The sequence below is a fragment of the Salmo salar genome, chromosome 21 (assembly GCF_965601325.2).
Source record: "Salmo salar chromosome 21, fSalSal1, whole genome shotgun sequence".
In the NCBI taxonomy this organism is placed as follows: Eukaryota; Metazoa; Chordata; class Actinopteri; order Salmoniformes; family Salmonidae; genus Salmo; species Salmo salar.
Genome location: NC_138311.1, coordinates 45,093,861 through 45,108,374, shown reverse-complemented (window position 1 = coordinate 45,108,374; position 14,514 = coordinate 45,093,861). Strand labels below are relative to the sequence as shown.

Here is a 14,514-nt window from a genome sequence, read left to right as displayed (position 1 = left end):
TACTGCACTGGTTAATAACTACATGTCAACCACTACTCCTACTGTAAAAGGTGGACGTTTTAGGTGTGTAATGTTGCAGAACACAGATTCACTGCACAGGCCTTGCGACGGTTAGACAGACAGAACTTTAGAAATAAAAGACAACACCGGATCCCTCAGGACTGTAGAGACCAGAGGAAACCATCCACTGAAATAAATACTTCCTGTAGGTCCTGCCTCCTCTCCTGTCTCCTGCCTCCTCTCCTGTCTCCTGCCTCCTCTCCTGTCTCCTGCCTCCTCTCCTGTCTCCTGCCTCCTCTCCTGTCTCCTGCCTCCTCTCAGACATCAGTTCAGCATGTTCCTTCCTTCCCTCACATACTTTCTCCTGTCTCTTTTCCTCTAGTTTGTGTTCCTCAAGCCCAATCTGAGTTTTGAACAGGGCTTGGGGTGTTGGTGTGCGAAACCAACCGGTGTGAACCGATCACCAAGCCAGGCAGTCAAAGCCTCCATTCTACACAGGAGGAGACGGTGCCGATATTGACCTGCTGCAGTGGCCAACAGACTGAAGGCCTGACCTTTCCTGTATTTTATTTTTATTTCACCTTTATTTAACCAGGTAGGCCAGTTGAGAACAAGTTCACATTTACAACTGCGACCTGGCCAAGATAAAGCAAAGCAGTGCAACAAAATCAAAACACAGAGTTACACAAACAAACTTACAGTCAATAACACAATAGAAAAACCTATGTACAGTGTGTGCAAATGTAGAAGAGTAGGGAGGTAGGCAATAAATAGGCCAGAGGCAAAATAATTACAATTTATCATTAATACTGGAGTGATAGATGTGTAGATGATGATGTGCAAGTAGAGATACTGGGGTGCAAAAGAGCAAGAGGGTAAGTAATAATATGGGGATGAGGTAGTTGGGTGTGCTATTTACAGATTGGCTGTGTACAGGTACAGTGATCGGTAAGCTGCTCTGACAGCTGATGTTTGGCAGCATGAGTGAAGGAGGCTTTGTTGCGAAATAGGAAGCCAATTCTAGATTTAACTTTGGATTGGAGATGCTTAATGTGAATCTGGAAGGAGAGTTTACAGTCTAACCAGACACCTAGGTATTTGTAGTTGTCCACATATTCTAAGTCAGAACCGTCCAGAGTAGTGATGCTAGTCGGGCGGGAGGGTGCGGGCAGCAATCGTTTGAAGAGCATGCACTTAGTTTTACTTGCTTTTAAAGTCAGTTGGAGGCCTTGGAAGGAGTGTTGCATGGCATTGAAGATCGTTTGGAGGTTTGTTAGCACAGTGTCCAAAGGGCCAGATGTACACAGAATGTTGTCGTCTGCGTAGAGGTGGATCAGAGAATCAAGAGCGACATCATTGGTATATATAGAGAAAAAAGTCGGCCGAGAATTGAACCCTGTGGCACTCCCATAGAGACTGCCAGAGGTCCGGACAACAGGCCCTCCGATTTGACACACTGAACTCTATCTGAGAAGTAGTTGGTGAACCAGGCGAGGCAGTCATTTGAGAAGCCAAGGCTACTGAGTCTGCCGATAAGAATGTGGTGATTGACCAAGTCGAAAGCCTTGGCCAGGTCAATGAAGATGGCTGCACAGTACTGTCTTTTATCAATGGTGGTTATGATACCGTTTAGGACCTTGAGCGTGGCTGAGGTGCACCCATGAATGGCTCGGAAACCAGATTGCATAGTGGGGAAGGTACAGTGGGATTCGAAATGGTCGGTGATCTGTTTGTTAACTTGACTTTTGAAGATTTTAGAGATGCAGGGCAGGATGGATATAGGTCTATAACAGTTTGGGTCTAGAGCGTCTCCCCCTTTAAAGAGAGGGATGACTGCGGCAGCTTTCAAATCTTTGGGGATCTCAAACGATACGAAAGAGAGATTGAACAGGCTAGTAACAGGGTAAGCAACAATTTCGGCAGATCATTTTAGAAAGAGAAAGTCAAGATTGTCTCGCCCAGCTGATTTGTAGGGGTCCAGATTTTGCAGCTCTTTCAGAATATCAGCTGTCTGGATTTGGGTGAAGGAGAAGCGGGGGGTGGGGGGCATGGGCAAGTTGCTACAGGGGGTGCTGAGATGTTGGCTGGGGTAGGGGTAGCCAGATGGAAAGCATGGCCAGCCATAGAAAAATGCTTATTGAAATGATCAATTATTGTAGATTTATCAGTGGTGACAATGTTTCCTATCCTCAGTGCAGTGGGCAGCTGGGAGGAGGTGCTCTTATTCTCCATGGACTTTACAGTGTCCTTTTTGGAATTAGTGTTACAGGAAGCAAATTTCTGTTTGAAAAAGCTAGCCTTAGCTTTCCTAACTGACGGAGTATATTGGTTCCTGACTTCCCTGAAAAGTTGCATATCGTGGGGGCTATTCGATGCTAATGCAGAGCGCCACAGGATGTTTTTGTGTTGGTCAAGGGCAGTCAGGTCTGGAGAGAACCAAGGGCTATATCTGTTCTTAGTTCTACATTTTTTGAACGGTCATGATTATTTAAGATGGAGAGGAAAGCACTTTTAAAGAACAACCAGGCATCATCTACTGACGGGATGAGGTCAATATCCTTCCAGGATACCCGGGCTAGGTCGATTAGAAAGGCCTGCTCGCTGAAGTGTTTTAGGGAGCGTTTGACTGTAAACCACCTATAATAAAGCATGAGTCCACGAAGACAGTACAGTAGTCCTGCCCTGCTGTTGAGATATTAAGCTGCTCTTTCCGTCTCTCTGCAGTGAAGCACATGCCTGGCTGGGGACTGGGGAGCACCTTGGGAGTACTGCAAGCCCCAGCCGAGCACCATTTGGGAGGGAGTGCGAGTGGTCCCACCACAGTTTAATTATGGAGCGGTTGGAACAGCTGCTAGCGCTGTCTCTCTGCAATGGTGCTACTAGGCCAGGCTAGGCCTGCAGTACGGTAGGAGACACATCACAGTGAATCCAATCACTCATGTCAACAACAGTCTGATCCCAGACCAGCTCTTGGGGAGCTGGCTGTTCCGGTAGTCAGTGTGTCAGGATGTAAGTTCCTCTGGGATCTGAGGTTCCCAGATCACCTCTTGGGGGGCTGGCTTAGGGGCTCGCTGTTCCGGTAGTTAATGTGTCAGGATGTAAGTTCCTCTGGGAACCTCTGATCCCAGACCAGCTCTTGGGGGCCTGGTTGGCTGGATGTTTCAGCAGCAGTGTGTACAACAGGATGTAAGTTAATCCACGTCGACACACTGGTCTGTCTCCTGCAGGGAGAATGAGACATAGGGTGCATCCCAAATGGCTTCCTATTTACTATATAGTGCCCTGCTTAGACATACCGAGTGAGACATACACTACAGCCCAGTCACTACAGCCCAGTCTCTAGTGGTTCTGAATGGTCCATTTGACCCACTCACAGTCCAGTGGTGGTGAGAGAGAGTTCTACAGAACTACCCCACATTCCACTTGTAGAGCTTTCCGACAACAATTCCAACTTCCTGCTGCTCATGTAAGGCCATGTACAGGATAGAGGGAAGATGACCTCCCTCCAGGTGGACTGGTTGGTTTCATTACCTTATCACGCAGATGATGCTCGGCCGCGTCAATGTTCAATGGGTCATCAAAGTTAAGTAGATCCTGAGGGAAATGAGAGAGCGACAACTGTTTAAATAAACAACAACCTGCTAACCAAGATTAAAACAAACAACCACTTGCCAGACTATTAGGTTTGTTGTTGTGTGATACTAACTGACAAACAAAGTAGTGTAATAATCCTGTTGCCATAGAGACTGTGTGCATGGCGAGCGAGGCGCATTGTGTTATTAGGGAGATAAAATGGTGGCAAGGCCTGTGTGGCGAGCGCCTCACTTCCTGATTAAAAGCTAAGCCTCAGGGCATGACTGAGCATCAGGCTGCAGCACCACCAGAGTCCGTCCGATATATCGGTTCACCGATATTAGTGGCTGAAATTGGCCTTTTACCGATATATTGGTATCGGACGAAAATGTCACAGATAACAGATTTTCAATAAAAAGGATGAAAAAAGGAAATGTCATGCTTATCTGATCATTTGCGACCAGTCTCGTGATGTGTTATTATTTTACAATATAAGAAACACATTTTAAGCATATTTCTTGAACAATCTCTCTTTTAGATGGCAATTTGATAACATGTGTGAAGAAATTACACTCTTTCATTTCCGTGCTGTAAAACAGTGTATCTGCAGAAAAATGGGAATCCGACCAACAAAAAAACATATCGGTTAGTCTCTTATCATTACCGTGGGACACAGCCACCAAGCAACACAGCATTCCAGAAACACTTAACACGCAAATTCTCATTACCCACCTGTTTTCTCCTCAATGTTTACACAAAATGCTTGGGGAATGTTAGGAAACGGGTTTGTTTGTTGTTTTTTTTAAATAAGAGATTTTAACATCCTCAGTGTACCTGTTCCTCATTTATGGGCATACAGTGCCTTCAGAAAATATATTCACACCCGTTGACTTTTTCCACATTTTGTTGTGTTACAGGCTGAACTTATAATGGATTAAATTAATTTTGTTTGTCACTGGATTACACACAAAGTGGAATGATGTTTTTAGTCATTTATAAAAATGTATGAACAATTAATAGCTGAAATGTCTTGAGTCAAGAAGTATTTAACCCCTTGGTAATGGCAAGCCTAAATAAGTTAATGAGTAAAAATGTGCTTAACAAGTCACATAATAAGTAGCATGGACTCACTGTGTGCAATAATAGCGTTTAACATGATTTCTGAATGACTACCTCATCTCTGTAACTACCATATATAATTATCTGTAAGGTCTCTCAGCCCTGCAGTGAATTTTAAACACAGATTCAATCAAAGACAAGAGGTTTTCTAATGCCTAGCAAAGAAGGGCACCTATTGGTAGATGTGTAAAAAAAAAACAAAAAAAAAACGAATTTGAATATCCCTTTGAGCATAGTGAAGTTAAACATTACACTTTGGATGGTGTATCAATACACCCAGTCACTACAAAGATACAAGCGTGCTTCCTAACTCAGTTGGCGGAGAGGAAGCAAACTGCTCAGCGATTTAATCATGAGGCCAATGTTGACTTTCAAACAGTTTTTACTTAAATCGGCCTGAAAAGCTGTCAAGACTTTAAAATGTCTGTCTAGCGATGATAAACAACAAACTTGACATAGCTTGAAGAATTTAAAAAAAGAATAATGTGCAAATATTGTACAAGCCAGGTATGCAAAGCTCTTAGAGATTTACCCAGAAAGACTCACAGCTGTAATCACTGCCAAAGGTGACTCTAACATGTATTGACTCAGGGGTGTGAATACTTACTGTATGCAAACTAGATATTTTTGTATTTAACTTCCAATACATTTGCAAAAATGTCTAAAAACATGTTTTCACTTTGTCATTATGGGGTATTGAGAGCAGCTGGGCAAGAAAAAAAATCAATTCAATCCATTTTGAATTCAGGCTGTAACAACAAAATGTGGAATAAGTCAAGGGGTATGAATACTTTCTGAAGGCACTGTATACCCTATGTGTTATGGTAATTGTTGTGGCACTGATCTGTCACCTCTGTGTGTTGCTGGTGATAGATCACCCATTACAGAAGGCACTGTACATCAAGAACGAACACATTTTAAGATAATTGTCAAATCAGTTTATTGATTAAAAGGTACTTACGGTAAACAAGGAGTTCAATCCCCAGACTACATCCTGAAAGACACAGAAACAGACAAAAACATAAATTAACATTCATAGACCATCCATAGACCATTCATAAACCATTCATAGACCATCCTGAGATCATCCATAGATCATTCATAGACCATCCTGAGATCATCCATAGACCATCCATCACATTTTATGTACCATTAAAAGTGAAACTAAACTAGTCATTAATAACCAGGTCATCGTTGAGCAATTTCATTCCATCAAATTAACAAACAAAATAGTTGAATTCCCCAAATAGATTATAAAGCGGGGCTTTCTATCGTCTCTACAGGCACCATTGTATCTTACGAAAACGGGAACCTTTTGTGAATACGCAAGTGGATTGTCTCTCAGCGCGTATTAGGCAAATTTCCTTGATGTTCAAACACTGTGAAGAAGTGATTATGATGGGTATTAATTAGCATATCTATTTTGAGGACATTATAAAAGGATACTGGCATTTGTAATTGAGCATCTCAGAGGGGTGTGAATTCATGAATCATAAAGAGATAAATGAATTAAACAATGTGTAAACAATTACCCTTAATTCAGGTAACTGACAAAAATAAAGGAAACACCAACAAAGTGTCTTAATAGGGTGTTGGGCCACCATGAATAAGAACAGCTTCAATGCAGCTTGCCATATATCTGTAAGTGTCTGAAACTCTATTGGAGGGATGCGACGCCATTCATCAACGAGAATTTCATAATTTGGTGTTTGGTTGATGGTGGTGGAAATCGCTGTCTCAGGCACAGCTCCAGAATCTCCCATGTATTTAATTGGGTTTAGATCTGGTGACAGACGGCCATGGAATATGAGTTTTATTTTACCAGATAAGTTGACTGAGAACACATTCTCATCTACAGCAACGACCTGGGGAATAGTTACAGGGGAGAGGAGGGATGAATGAGCCAATTGGAAGCTGGGGATGATTAGGTGGCCATAATGGTATGAGAGTCAGATTGGGAATTTATCCAGGACACTGGGGTTAACACCCCTACTCTTACGATAAGTGCCATGGGATCTTTAGTGACCACAGATTGTCAGGACACCCGTTTAATGTCCCATCCAAAAGACAGCACTCTACACAGGGCAATGTCCCCAATCACTGCCCTGGGGCATTGGGATATTTATTTTTAGACCAGAGGAAAGAGTGCCTCCTACTGGCCCTCCAACACCACTTCCAGCAGCATCTGGTCTCCCATCCAGGGACCAACCCTGGTTGGTTACATTGTTTTCATGCTCATCAAACCATTCAGTGACCACTCATAACCTGCTGATGGGGACATTGTCATCCTATAGGGGCATAGTCATGGTAGCCAAAATAATGGCCTGCCCAGCATTTCTATACATGCATGATGGGATGTTAATTGCTTAATTAACTTAGGAATCACGCCTGTGTGAAAGTGCCTGCTTTCAATATACTTTGTATCCATCATTTACTCAAGTGTTTCCATTATTTTGACAGTTACCTGTAGATCTTAACGTATTCATGTATGCTAGCTTCACTTCCAGGATGCCAGCACAGACAGAACAAGAAGCCAGATGTTTCACCGGATGTAAAAATCTCAAGCATCCGGTTGGAATTTCCCCTCCCCACCAAATATGGTGAGGAGAGGAAGCCCAGTGGTGGGCAGTGGGAGAGTACGGAGCGAGATGGAACTGGGCCAACAATCTGCTGATTTTCTCATCCAAGAAAAGCCGATGGCAATACAGTTTTCAGTTTTCAAAGCTAGAATCTGTTACGAACGAGTGCACTACGTTTTGTATATTTTCCAAAGTAAAAAAAAAAAGGCAAATTAAGTATTGCACACACGCAGTTCACAGAGAAGAATATTCCCCAAAGGAAATATGCAAATATACATGCTAGAATGTGCCACTAGGATCTCACTAGCTTGTGCCTGGCTCTGCCCACCTCCTTGCTTGTTCTGCCCACTATGCTACATTTGCTCCCATTGAAAACGACACGGATGAACCGTCTTGGGTTAGTCATAAATATCTTTAACGTCAGTGTGGACATTCAACTCTGTTCCCCTGCCAACTGATAATGTCATAGACTTGTCACACATGCAGGGCAGGATGAGAGTCTCAATAAGAACAAGAAAACATGACTGGGATACTATCCCTAATGGGGTTTTCTAATGGTAATAGATACACATTAAAACAGATATACGCATCGCAGAAAACAAAGGCAATGAGCCCAATTTACGCTTATCACTTTGCTATTTCATTATAAAACAAAGTGTGGTCCCATCAAAGAGCAGGACACACTGAAGATGGGCCTATAAAACAGACATGGAATAAAACATCAAAGAATGTTTTCCAGGGTTGTGATGCAAACTGCTGACAGACACAATGATTGAAAGTTGGTGGAATTGCATTTAAATGAAAAAGTCAATACCTTTCTCTACAGGACCTGCCCTCTATCTTATTTCTCTAACGAGATCCAGCTCTTGACCTTGAAAATACCATTGTGCATAATAAACCTGCAGTTTACTTTCCTTACCAAGATCTGTGGTTTGATTCTAATTTGTATTTGTATTTATTATGGATCCCCATTAGCTGCTGCCAAGGCAGCAGCTACTCTTCCTGGGGTCCAGCAAAATTAAAACAGTTTATACAATTTTAAAAAGATTACAATACATTCACAACACACCGTGTGCCCTCAGACTCCTACTCCACCACTACCACATATCTACAGTCCTAAATCCATGTGTACGTGTGTAGTGCGTATGTTATTGTGTGTGTGTATTTGTGTTGCTTCACAGTCACTCGCTGTTCCATAAGGTGTATTTTTATCGTTTTTTTAAAATAACATTTTACTGCTTGCATCAGTTACTTGATGTTGAATAGAGTTCCATGTAGTCATGGCTCTATGTTGTACTGTGCGCCTCCCATAGTCTGTTCTGAACTTGGGGACTGTGAAGAGACCTCTGGTGGCATGTCTTCTGGGGTATGCATGGGTGTCCGAGCTGTGTGCTAGTAGTTCAAAACAGACAGCTCGGTGCATTCAGCTTGTCAATACCGCTCATCAATCCAATTAGTGATGAAGTCAATCTCTCCTCCACTTTGAGCCATGAGCGATATTAGTTATCTGTGTACATCCAAGGGACAGCCATGCTGCCCTGTTCTGAGCCAATTGTAATTTTCCTAAGTCCGTTTTCAGTCCAGGTGCGACAAAACTAGGGCCTGTAGGACCTGCCTTGTTGATAGTGCTGTTAAGAGGGTAAAGTAGGACTTTATTATGGACAGACTTCTCCCCATCTTAGCTACTGTTGTATCAATATGTTTTGACCATGACAGTTTACAATCCAGGGTTACTCCAAGTAGTTTAGTCACCTCCACTTGCTCAATTTCCACATTATTTATTCCAAGATTTAGTTGAGGTTTAGGGTTTAGTGAATGATTTGTCCCAAATACAATGCTTTTATTTAGGACTAACTTATTCCTTGCCACCCACTCTGAAACTAATTGCAACTCTTTGTTAAGTGTTGCAGTCATTTCAGTCGCTGTAGTAGCTGACGTATAGTGTTGAGTCTTCCGCATACATAGACAAACTGGTTTTACTCAAAGCCAGTGGCATGTCATTAGTAAAGATTGAAAAAAGTAAATGGGCCTAGACATCTGCCCTGGGGAATTCCTGATTCTACCTGGATTATGTTGGAGGCTTCCATTAAAAAAACACCCTCTGTGTTCTGTTAGACAGGTAACTCGTTATCCACAATATAGCATGGGGTGTAAAGCCATAACATATAGGTTTTTCCACCGGCAGATTATGATCAATAATGTCAACAGCCCCCACAATCTTTTTATCATCAATTTCTCTCAGCCAATCATCAGTCATTTGTGTAAGTGCTGTGCTTGTTGAATGTCCTTCCCTATAAGCATGCTGAAAGTTCGTCAATTTCTTTACTGCAAAATAGAATTGTATCTCGTCGAACACAATTTTTTCCCAAAAGTTTACTACGGGTTGGTAACAGGCTGATTAGTCGGTTATTTGATTGACCATTCTTCGGTAGCGGAATATTCTAATGCAGACCCAGAGCATGATGTAGCTTAGCTAGAGCATGGTCAATAACTAAACTCAGGTGTAGTGGCCTACTGTACCACTTGTTAAGAATGCACTGTCCATTAGAAACCCTATGTGTATTGAATGATGAATAAGAGAACCAACAACACATGAATAGATAAGAAGACAGACAGTCACCTGTCCTTGCTCTCCATCCTTGACATTACTACGGTGATATCCTACAGGAAAACTAACCCACAAAAGGCTCCCTAACACCACACAGCTGAGGGCTATGGGAGTTATCCACCAACTAAACTAGATGTTTCAAGCCTTCTCTTGCTTGTGATTGCATTTAGCCTTCCTATACCACTCAGTTTGTTAAACAGGACTCTCCACTGGTTCAAAGAGGACTGGATCTATGGATACAGTATGTAACTATTGATCAGATCTTACTGCAACTACCAAAGAGCACGCCCCCCCCCCCCGCAAAGCGATAGCAGTCTATTTTTAAGTGAATAGTAAGGGGGAGGGGGAGAATGTGTGGGGGAGGAAGAATGAAGACTATTAAAGAGAAATGAGGACATGTTGTGTTGGTAGAAGTTAGTTTTGGGCATGTCACTGGAGGTGAGTAGGATGGATAGACAAATTATTTTAAAAAATCCTCTTTTGTCAGGCTGCCAATTCAAAATGAGTCAAGCACTGTGTGTGTGTGTGTGTGTGTGTGTGTGTGTGAGAAAGAGTGTAAATGGCTAAATATGTAGGTGTGTGCCTATGTTTATCTATTGACACATGTTTTGTGCCTGAGTGAATGTGTGTGTGTGTGTGTGTGTGTGTGTTTGGGCTGCCTAGTGGAAGAGGAGAGAGATGAGAGGTGACAGTAGCTGTGTGGGTTGGAGCTGTGCTGCACAGGAGAGGTGACAGTAGAGGTGACAGGAGCTGACAGTGAAGAGACAGGACATCGTCACCCTCTCGAACACACACACGCAATGTACTAATCTACACACCCACTCATTTGACATACACTTATCATGGAGAATGCCCCGGGCCAGGTTCTACAATGCAAAAAAGCTTCACATTTTTTTACCTGCTCTTTTCAAGATCTTGTTGGTTCTTCATTTAAAGCAGCCTGTTAAGTATTAACAATATAGGTTACTTCTGTCTACTGCAACTCACTGCTGAAAGGCACAGTACATTCAGAAATAAAAATGCAGAAAGCTGCATCAGTGATTGATGCCAGTGATACATTACCCACAAACCACACACACTTCATGACAACCACTGAAATGGACCGCAGAGCGTCCGGCCGGCTAGGGAATACAGTCTCCATTGTCAGACTGTGGAGATGGAGGTACAGTGCATTCGGAAAGTATTCAGACCCCTCGACTTTTTCCACATTTTGTTACGTTACAGCCTTATTTTAAAATGGATTAAATACATTAAAAAAATCCTCATCGATTTACACACAATACCCCATCATGACAAAGCGAAGACAGGTTTTTAGATTTTTATGCAAATAATAAAAAAACGTATTCACATAAGTATTCAGACCCTTTGCCTTGTGACTCGAAATGGAGCTCAGGTGCATCCCTGAGATGTTTCTTCAACTTGATTGGAGTCCACCTGTGGTAAATTCAATTGATTGGACATGATTTGGAAAGGCACACACCTGTCTATATAAGGTCCCACAGTTGACAATATATGTCAGAGCAAAAACCGAGCAAAATCACTATGTCAATACGCCTTTGTTGTAAATGTTAATTGAAACATTTATTGAAAATAATGGCACTGTTGAATGTATGCTTTTTTCATTCATTAGGCCATTCTCTTGAACCATATGGTCTATCCACTAGAAAGTAATGGACAATACGGACACAGATATAAAAAAATGAATACTATATATCAGGGGTTGGCAACTAGATTCAGCCGTGGGACGATTTTTGTCCGAGAGCCAGAACATAATTACAATAATGTGTCCACTGCAAATTGACAACAACTAAGCCCAAAAAGAGATAGTAAACGCAGCTTATTTTCAGCAAACTTAACATGTGTAAATATTTGTATGAACATAACAAGATTCAACAACAGACATAAACTGAACAATTTCCACAGACATGTGACTAACAGAAATGGAATAATGTGTCCCTGAACAAAGGGGGAGGTCAAAATCAAAATTAAGTCAGTATCTGGTGTGGCCATCAGCTGGATTAAGTACGGCAGTGCATCTCCTCCTCATGGACTGCACCAGATTTGCTAGATATTGCTGTGAGATGTTACCCCACTCTTCCACCAAGGCACCTGCAAGTTCCTGGACAGTTCTGGGGCGAATGGCCCTAGCCCTCACCCTCCGATCCAACAGGTTCCAGACGTGCTCAACGGGATTGAGATCCGGGCTCTTCGCTGGCCATGGCAGAACACTGACATTCCTGTCTTGCAGGAAATCACACACAGAACGAGCAGTATGGCTGGTGGCATTGTTATGCTGGAGGGTCATTTCAGGATGAGCTTGCAGGAAGGGTACCACATGAGGGAGGAGGATGTCTTCCCTGTAACGCACAGCATTGAGATTGCCTGCAATGACAACAAGCTCAGTCCGATGATGCTGTGACACACCGCCCCAGACCATGACGGACCCTCCACCTCCAAATCGATCTCACTCCAGAGTACAGGCCTCGGAGTAACGCCCATTCCTTCGACGATAAACGCGAATCCGACCATCACCCCTGGTGAGACAAAACTGCAACCCATCAGTGAAGAGCACTTTTTGCCAGTCCTGCCTGGTCCAGCGACGGTGGGTTTGTTCCCATAGGTGACGTTGTTGCCGGTGATGTCTGGTGAGGACCTGCCTTACAACAGGCCTACAATCCCTCAGTCCAGCCTCTCTCAGCCTATTGCAGACAGTCAGCACTGATGGAGGGATTGTGCGTTCCTGGTGTAACTCGGGCAGCTGTTGTTGCCATCCTGTACCTGTCCCGCGGGTCTGATGTTCGGATGTACTGATCCTGTGCAGGTGTTGTTACACGTGGTCTGCCACTGCGAGGACGATCAGCTGTCCTTCCTGTCTCCCTGTGGCGCTGTCTTAGGCGTCTCACAGTACGGACATGGCCACATCTGCAGTCCTCATGCCTCCTTGCAGCATGCCTAAGGCACGTTCACGCAGATGAGCAGGGACCCTGGGCATCGTTCTTTTGGTGTTTTTCAGAGTCAGTAGAAAGGCCTCTTTAGTGTCCTAAGTTTTCATAACTGTGACCTTAATTGACCGGCCGTCTGTAAGCTGTTAGTGTCTTAACGACCGTTCCACAGGTGCATGTTCATTAATTGTTTATGGATCATTGAACAAGCATGGGAAACAGTGTTAAAGCCCTTTACAATGAAGATCTGTGAAGTTATTTGGATTTTTATGGATTATCTTTGAAAGACAGGGTCCTGAAAAAGGGACGTTTCTTTATTTGCTGAGTTTATTTGAAAATAACAATAATTTCATACCTTGATTCCATTGAGACAGTCACGTCTATTTATGTGTGGAATACTTGGTGAACAGATGAAACAATTATTTTTGCAGATTTCATGGTGATTTTAGTATTTTTGACCAAAAACAAAACTATTTTTTTTTTGGCCAAAAACTACAAATGTACCTAACAAGACAATGTTGTTAGTGTATGTGTGTCATCCAACACCTCCCCACCCACACAGTAGTTAATAGTCAGGTGCTCACTCTTAGCACTCATCGACCAGGGGACCAGGGACGGGGGATATCAATACCCTGATTGATTAGGCAGGAGGCTGAGGGGCCAGGAGATCCTGGGGCCCATCGAAGGACACAAACACTGGTATCAATTACACCTGCAGATAGAACGATGGGCTATTTGTCTCTCTGTTATTGTGCAAGGGTAGAAACTGGAGTCTGCAGAGCACAGCCGATAGTCTGGGAACAAGTTTAAGAAATCTTTGAGCTGTGCCTTAAGACACTACCTTAAAGGGAAAGGGGTGATACCTAGTCAGTTGTACAACTGAATGCATTGAACTGAAATGTGTCTTCCGCATTTAACCCAACCCCTCTGAATCAGAGAGGTGCGGGGAAGCTAGCTCAAAGAAATGTGTGCTTTTATGTGATGTTGTTCATTTGATAATCAAAGGCAATCCAGGTTCCCATTCACATTCCTCTAATGAGACATTTAAGGGAAGAAATTATGAAACTAGCATAGAACTAAAATTACTTCCTGTTTTGGCCAGTACTGTTTGACATTGGAGGAAGACAGGACAGAGAGAAAAGGAGAGAAAAGGACAGGAGAAGAGGACACGAGAGGAGAGGAGGAGATCCAGACATCTTTATCTATCCAAGCTACAGAAACCGATAACTCTTTTTATAGGCTTGTGTTTGAGAGAAGGCTTTCAGAGGCTGATTGGCCATTGGTCACTGTCTGAGGATTGGATGATCGAGTCGCTTTTGTTTCGCTCAGTCCACCTCAAGGTTGATGATAATGAAATCCATAATCCTTCCCCAGCAACAGACTCGCATGATGTTCTAGAGGAGTTTGGGAACAGAAGGACTGATACAGTCACTTGTCATCTCTGTTTAATGTGAGAAAGATGAGAGAAAGCGAGCAAGAGAAAGACAGAGCGAGAGAGAGGCTGTGTCTAGACTTCGGAACACGTCATGCATCTACACCTACATGTATATGTGTCTACTGTGTCCTGATTCCCTTTTCCCGCGCTATATTCAAATGCCAGTAAACATTCTATAAATGGTGGAATAGGCTAAATAAGATAACACTACAACTGATGGCAGTAGCTAACTACTGGAGCTAACTAGCCAGCTAAACT

General features: G+C 43.0%; 1 protein-coding gene across 2 annotated transcripts in view; it reads right to left on the bottom strand.

Annotated features, from left to right (window-relative positions):
- The window catches only part of LOC106582389 (NEDD8-conjugating enzyme UBE2F), an 88,022-nt gene that overhangs the window by 20,580 nt on the left and 52,928 nt on the right, over positions 1-14,514 (bottom strand). For both annotated transcript variants that reach the window (XM_045704817.2, XM_014165456.3), the window contains 2 exons: positions 5,654-5,686; positions 3,532-3,594 (listed from right to left, as the gene is read on the bottom strand). In XM_045704817.2, the coding sequence (XP_045560773.1) occupies positions 3,532-3,594; positions 5,654-5,686 (96 nt within the window). The remainder of the gene's footprint in view (positions 1-3,531; positions 3,595-5,653; positions 5,687-14,514) is intronic.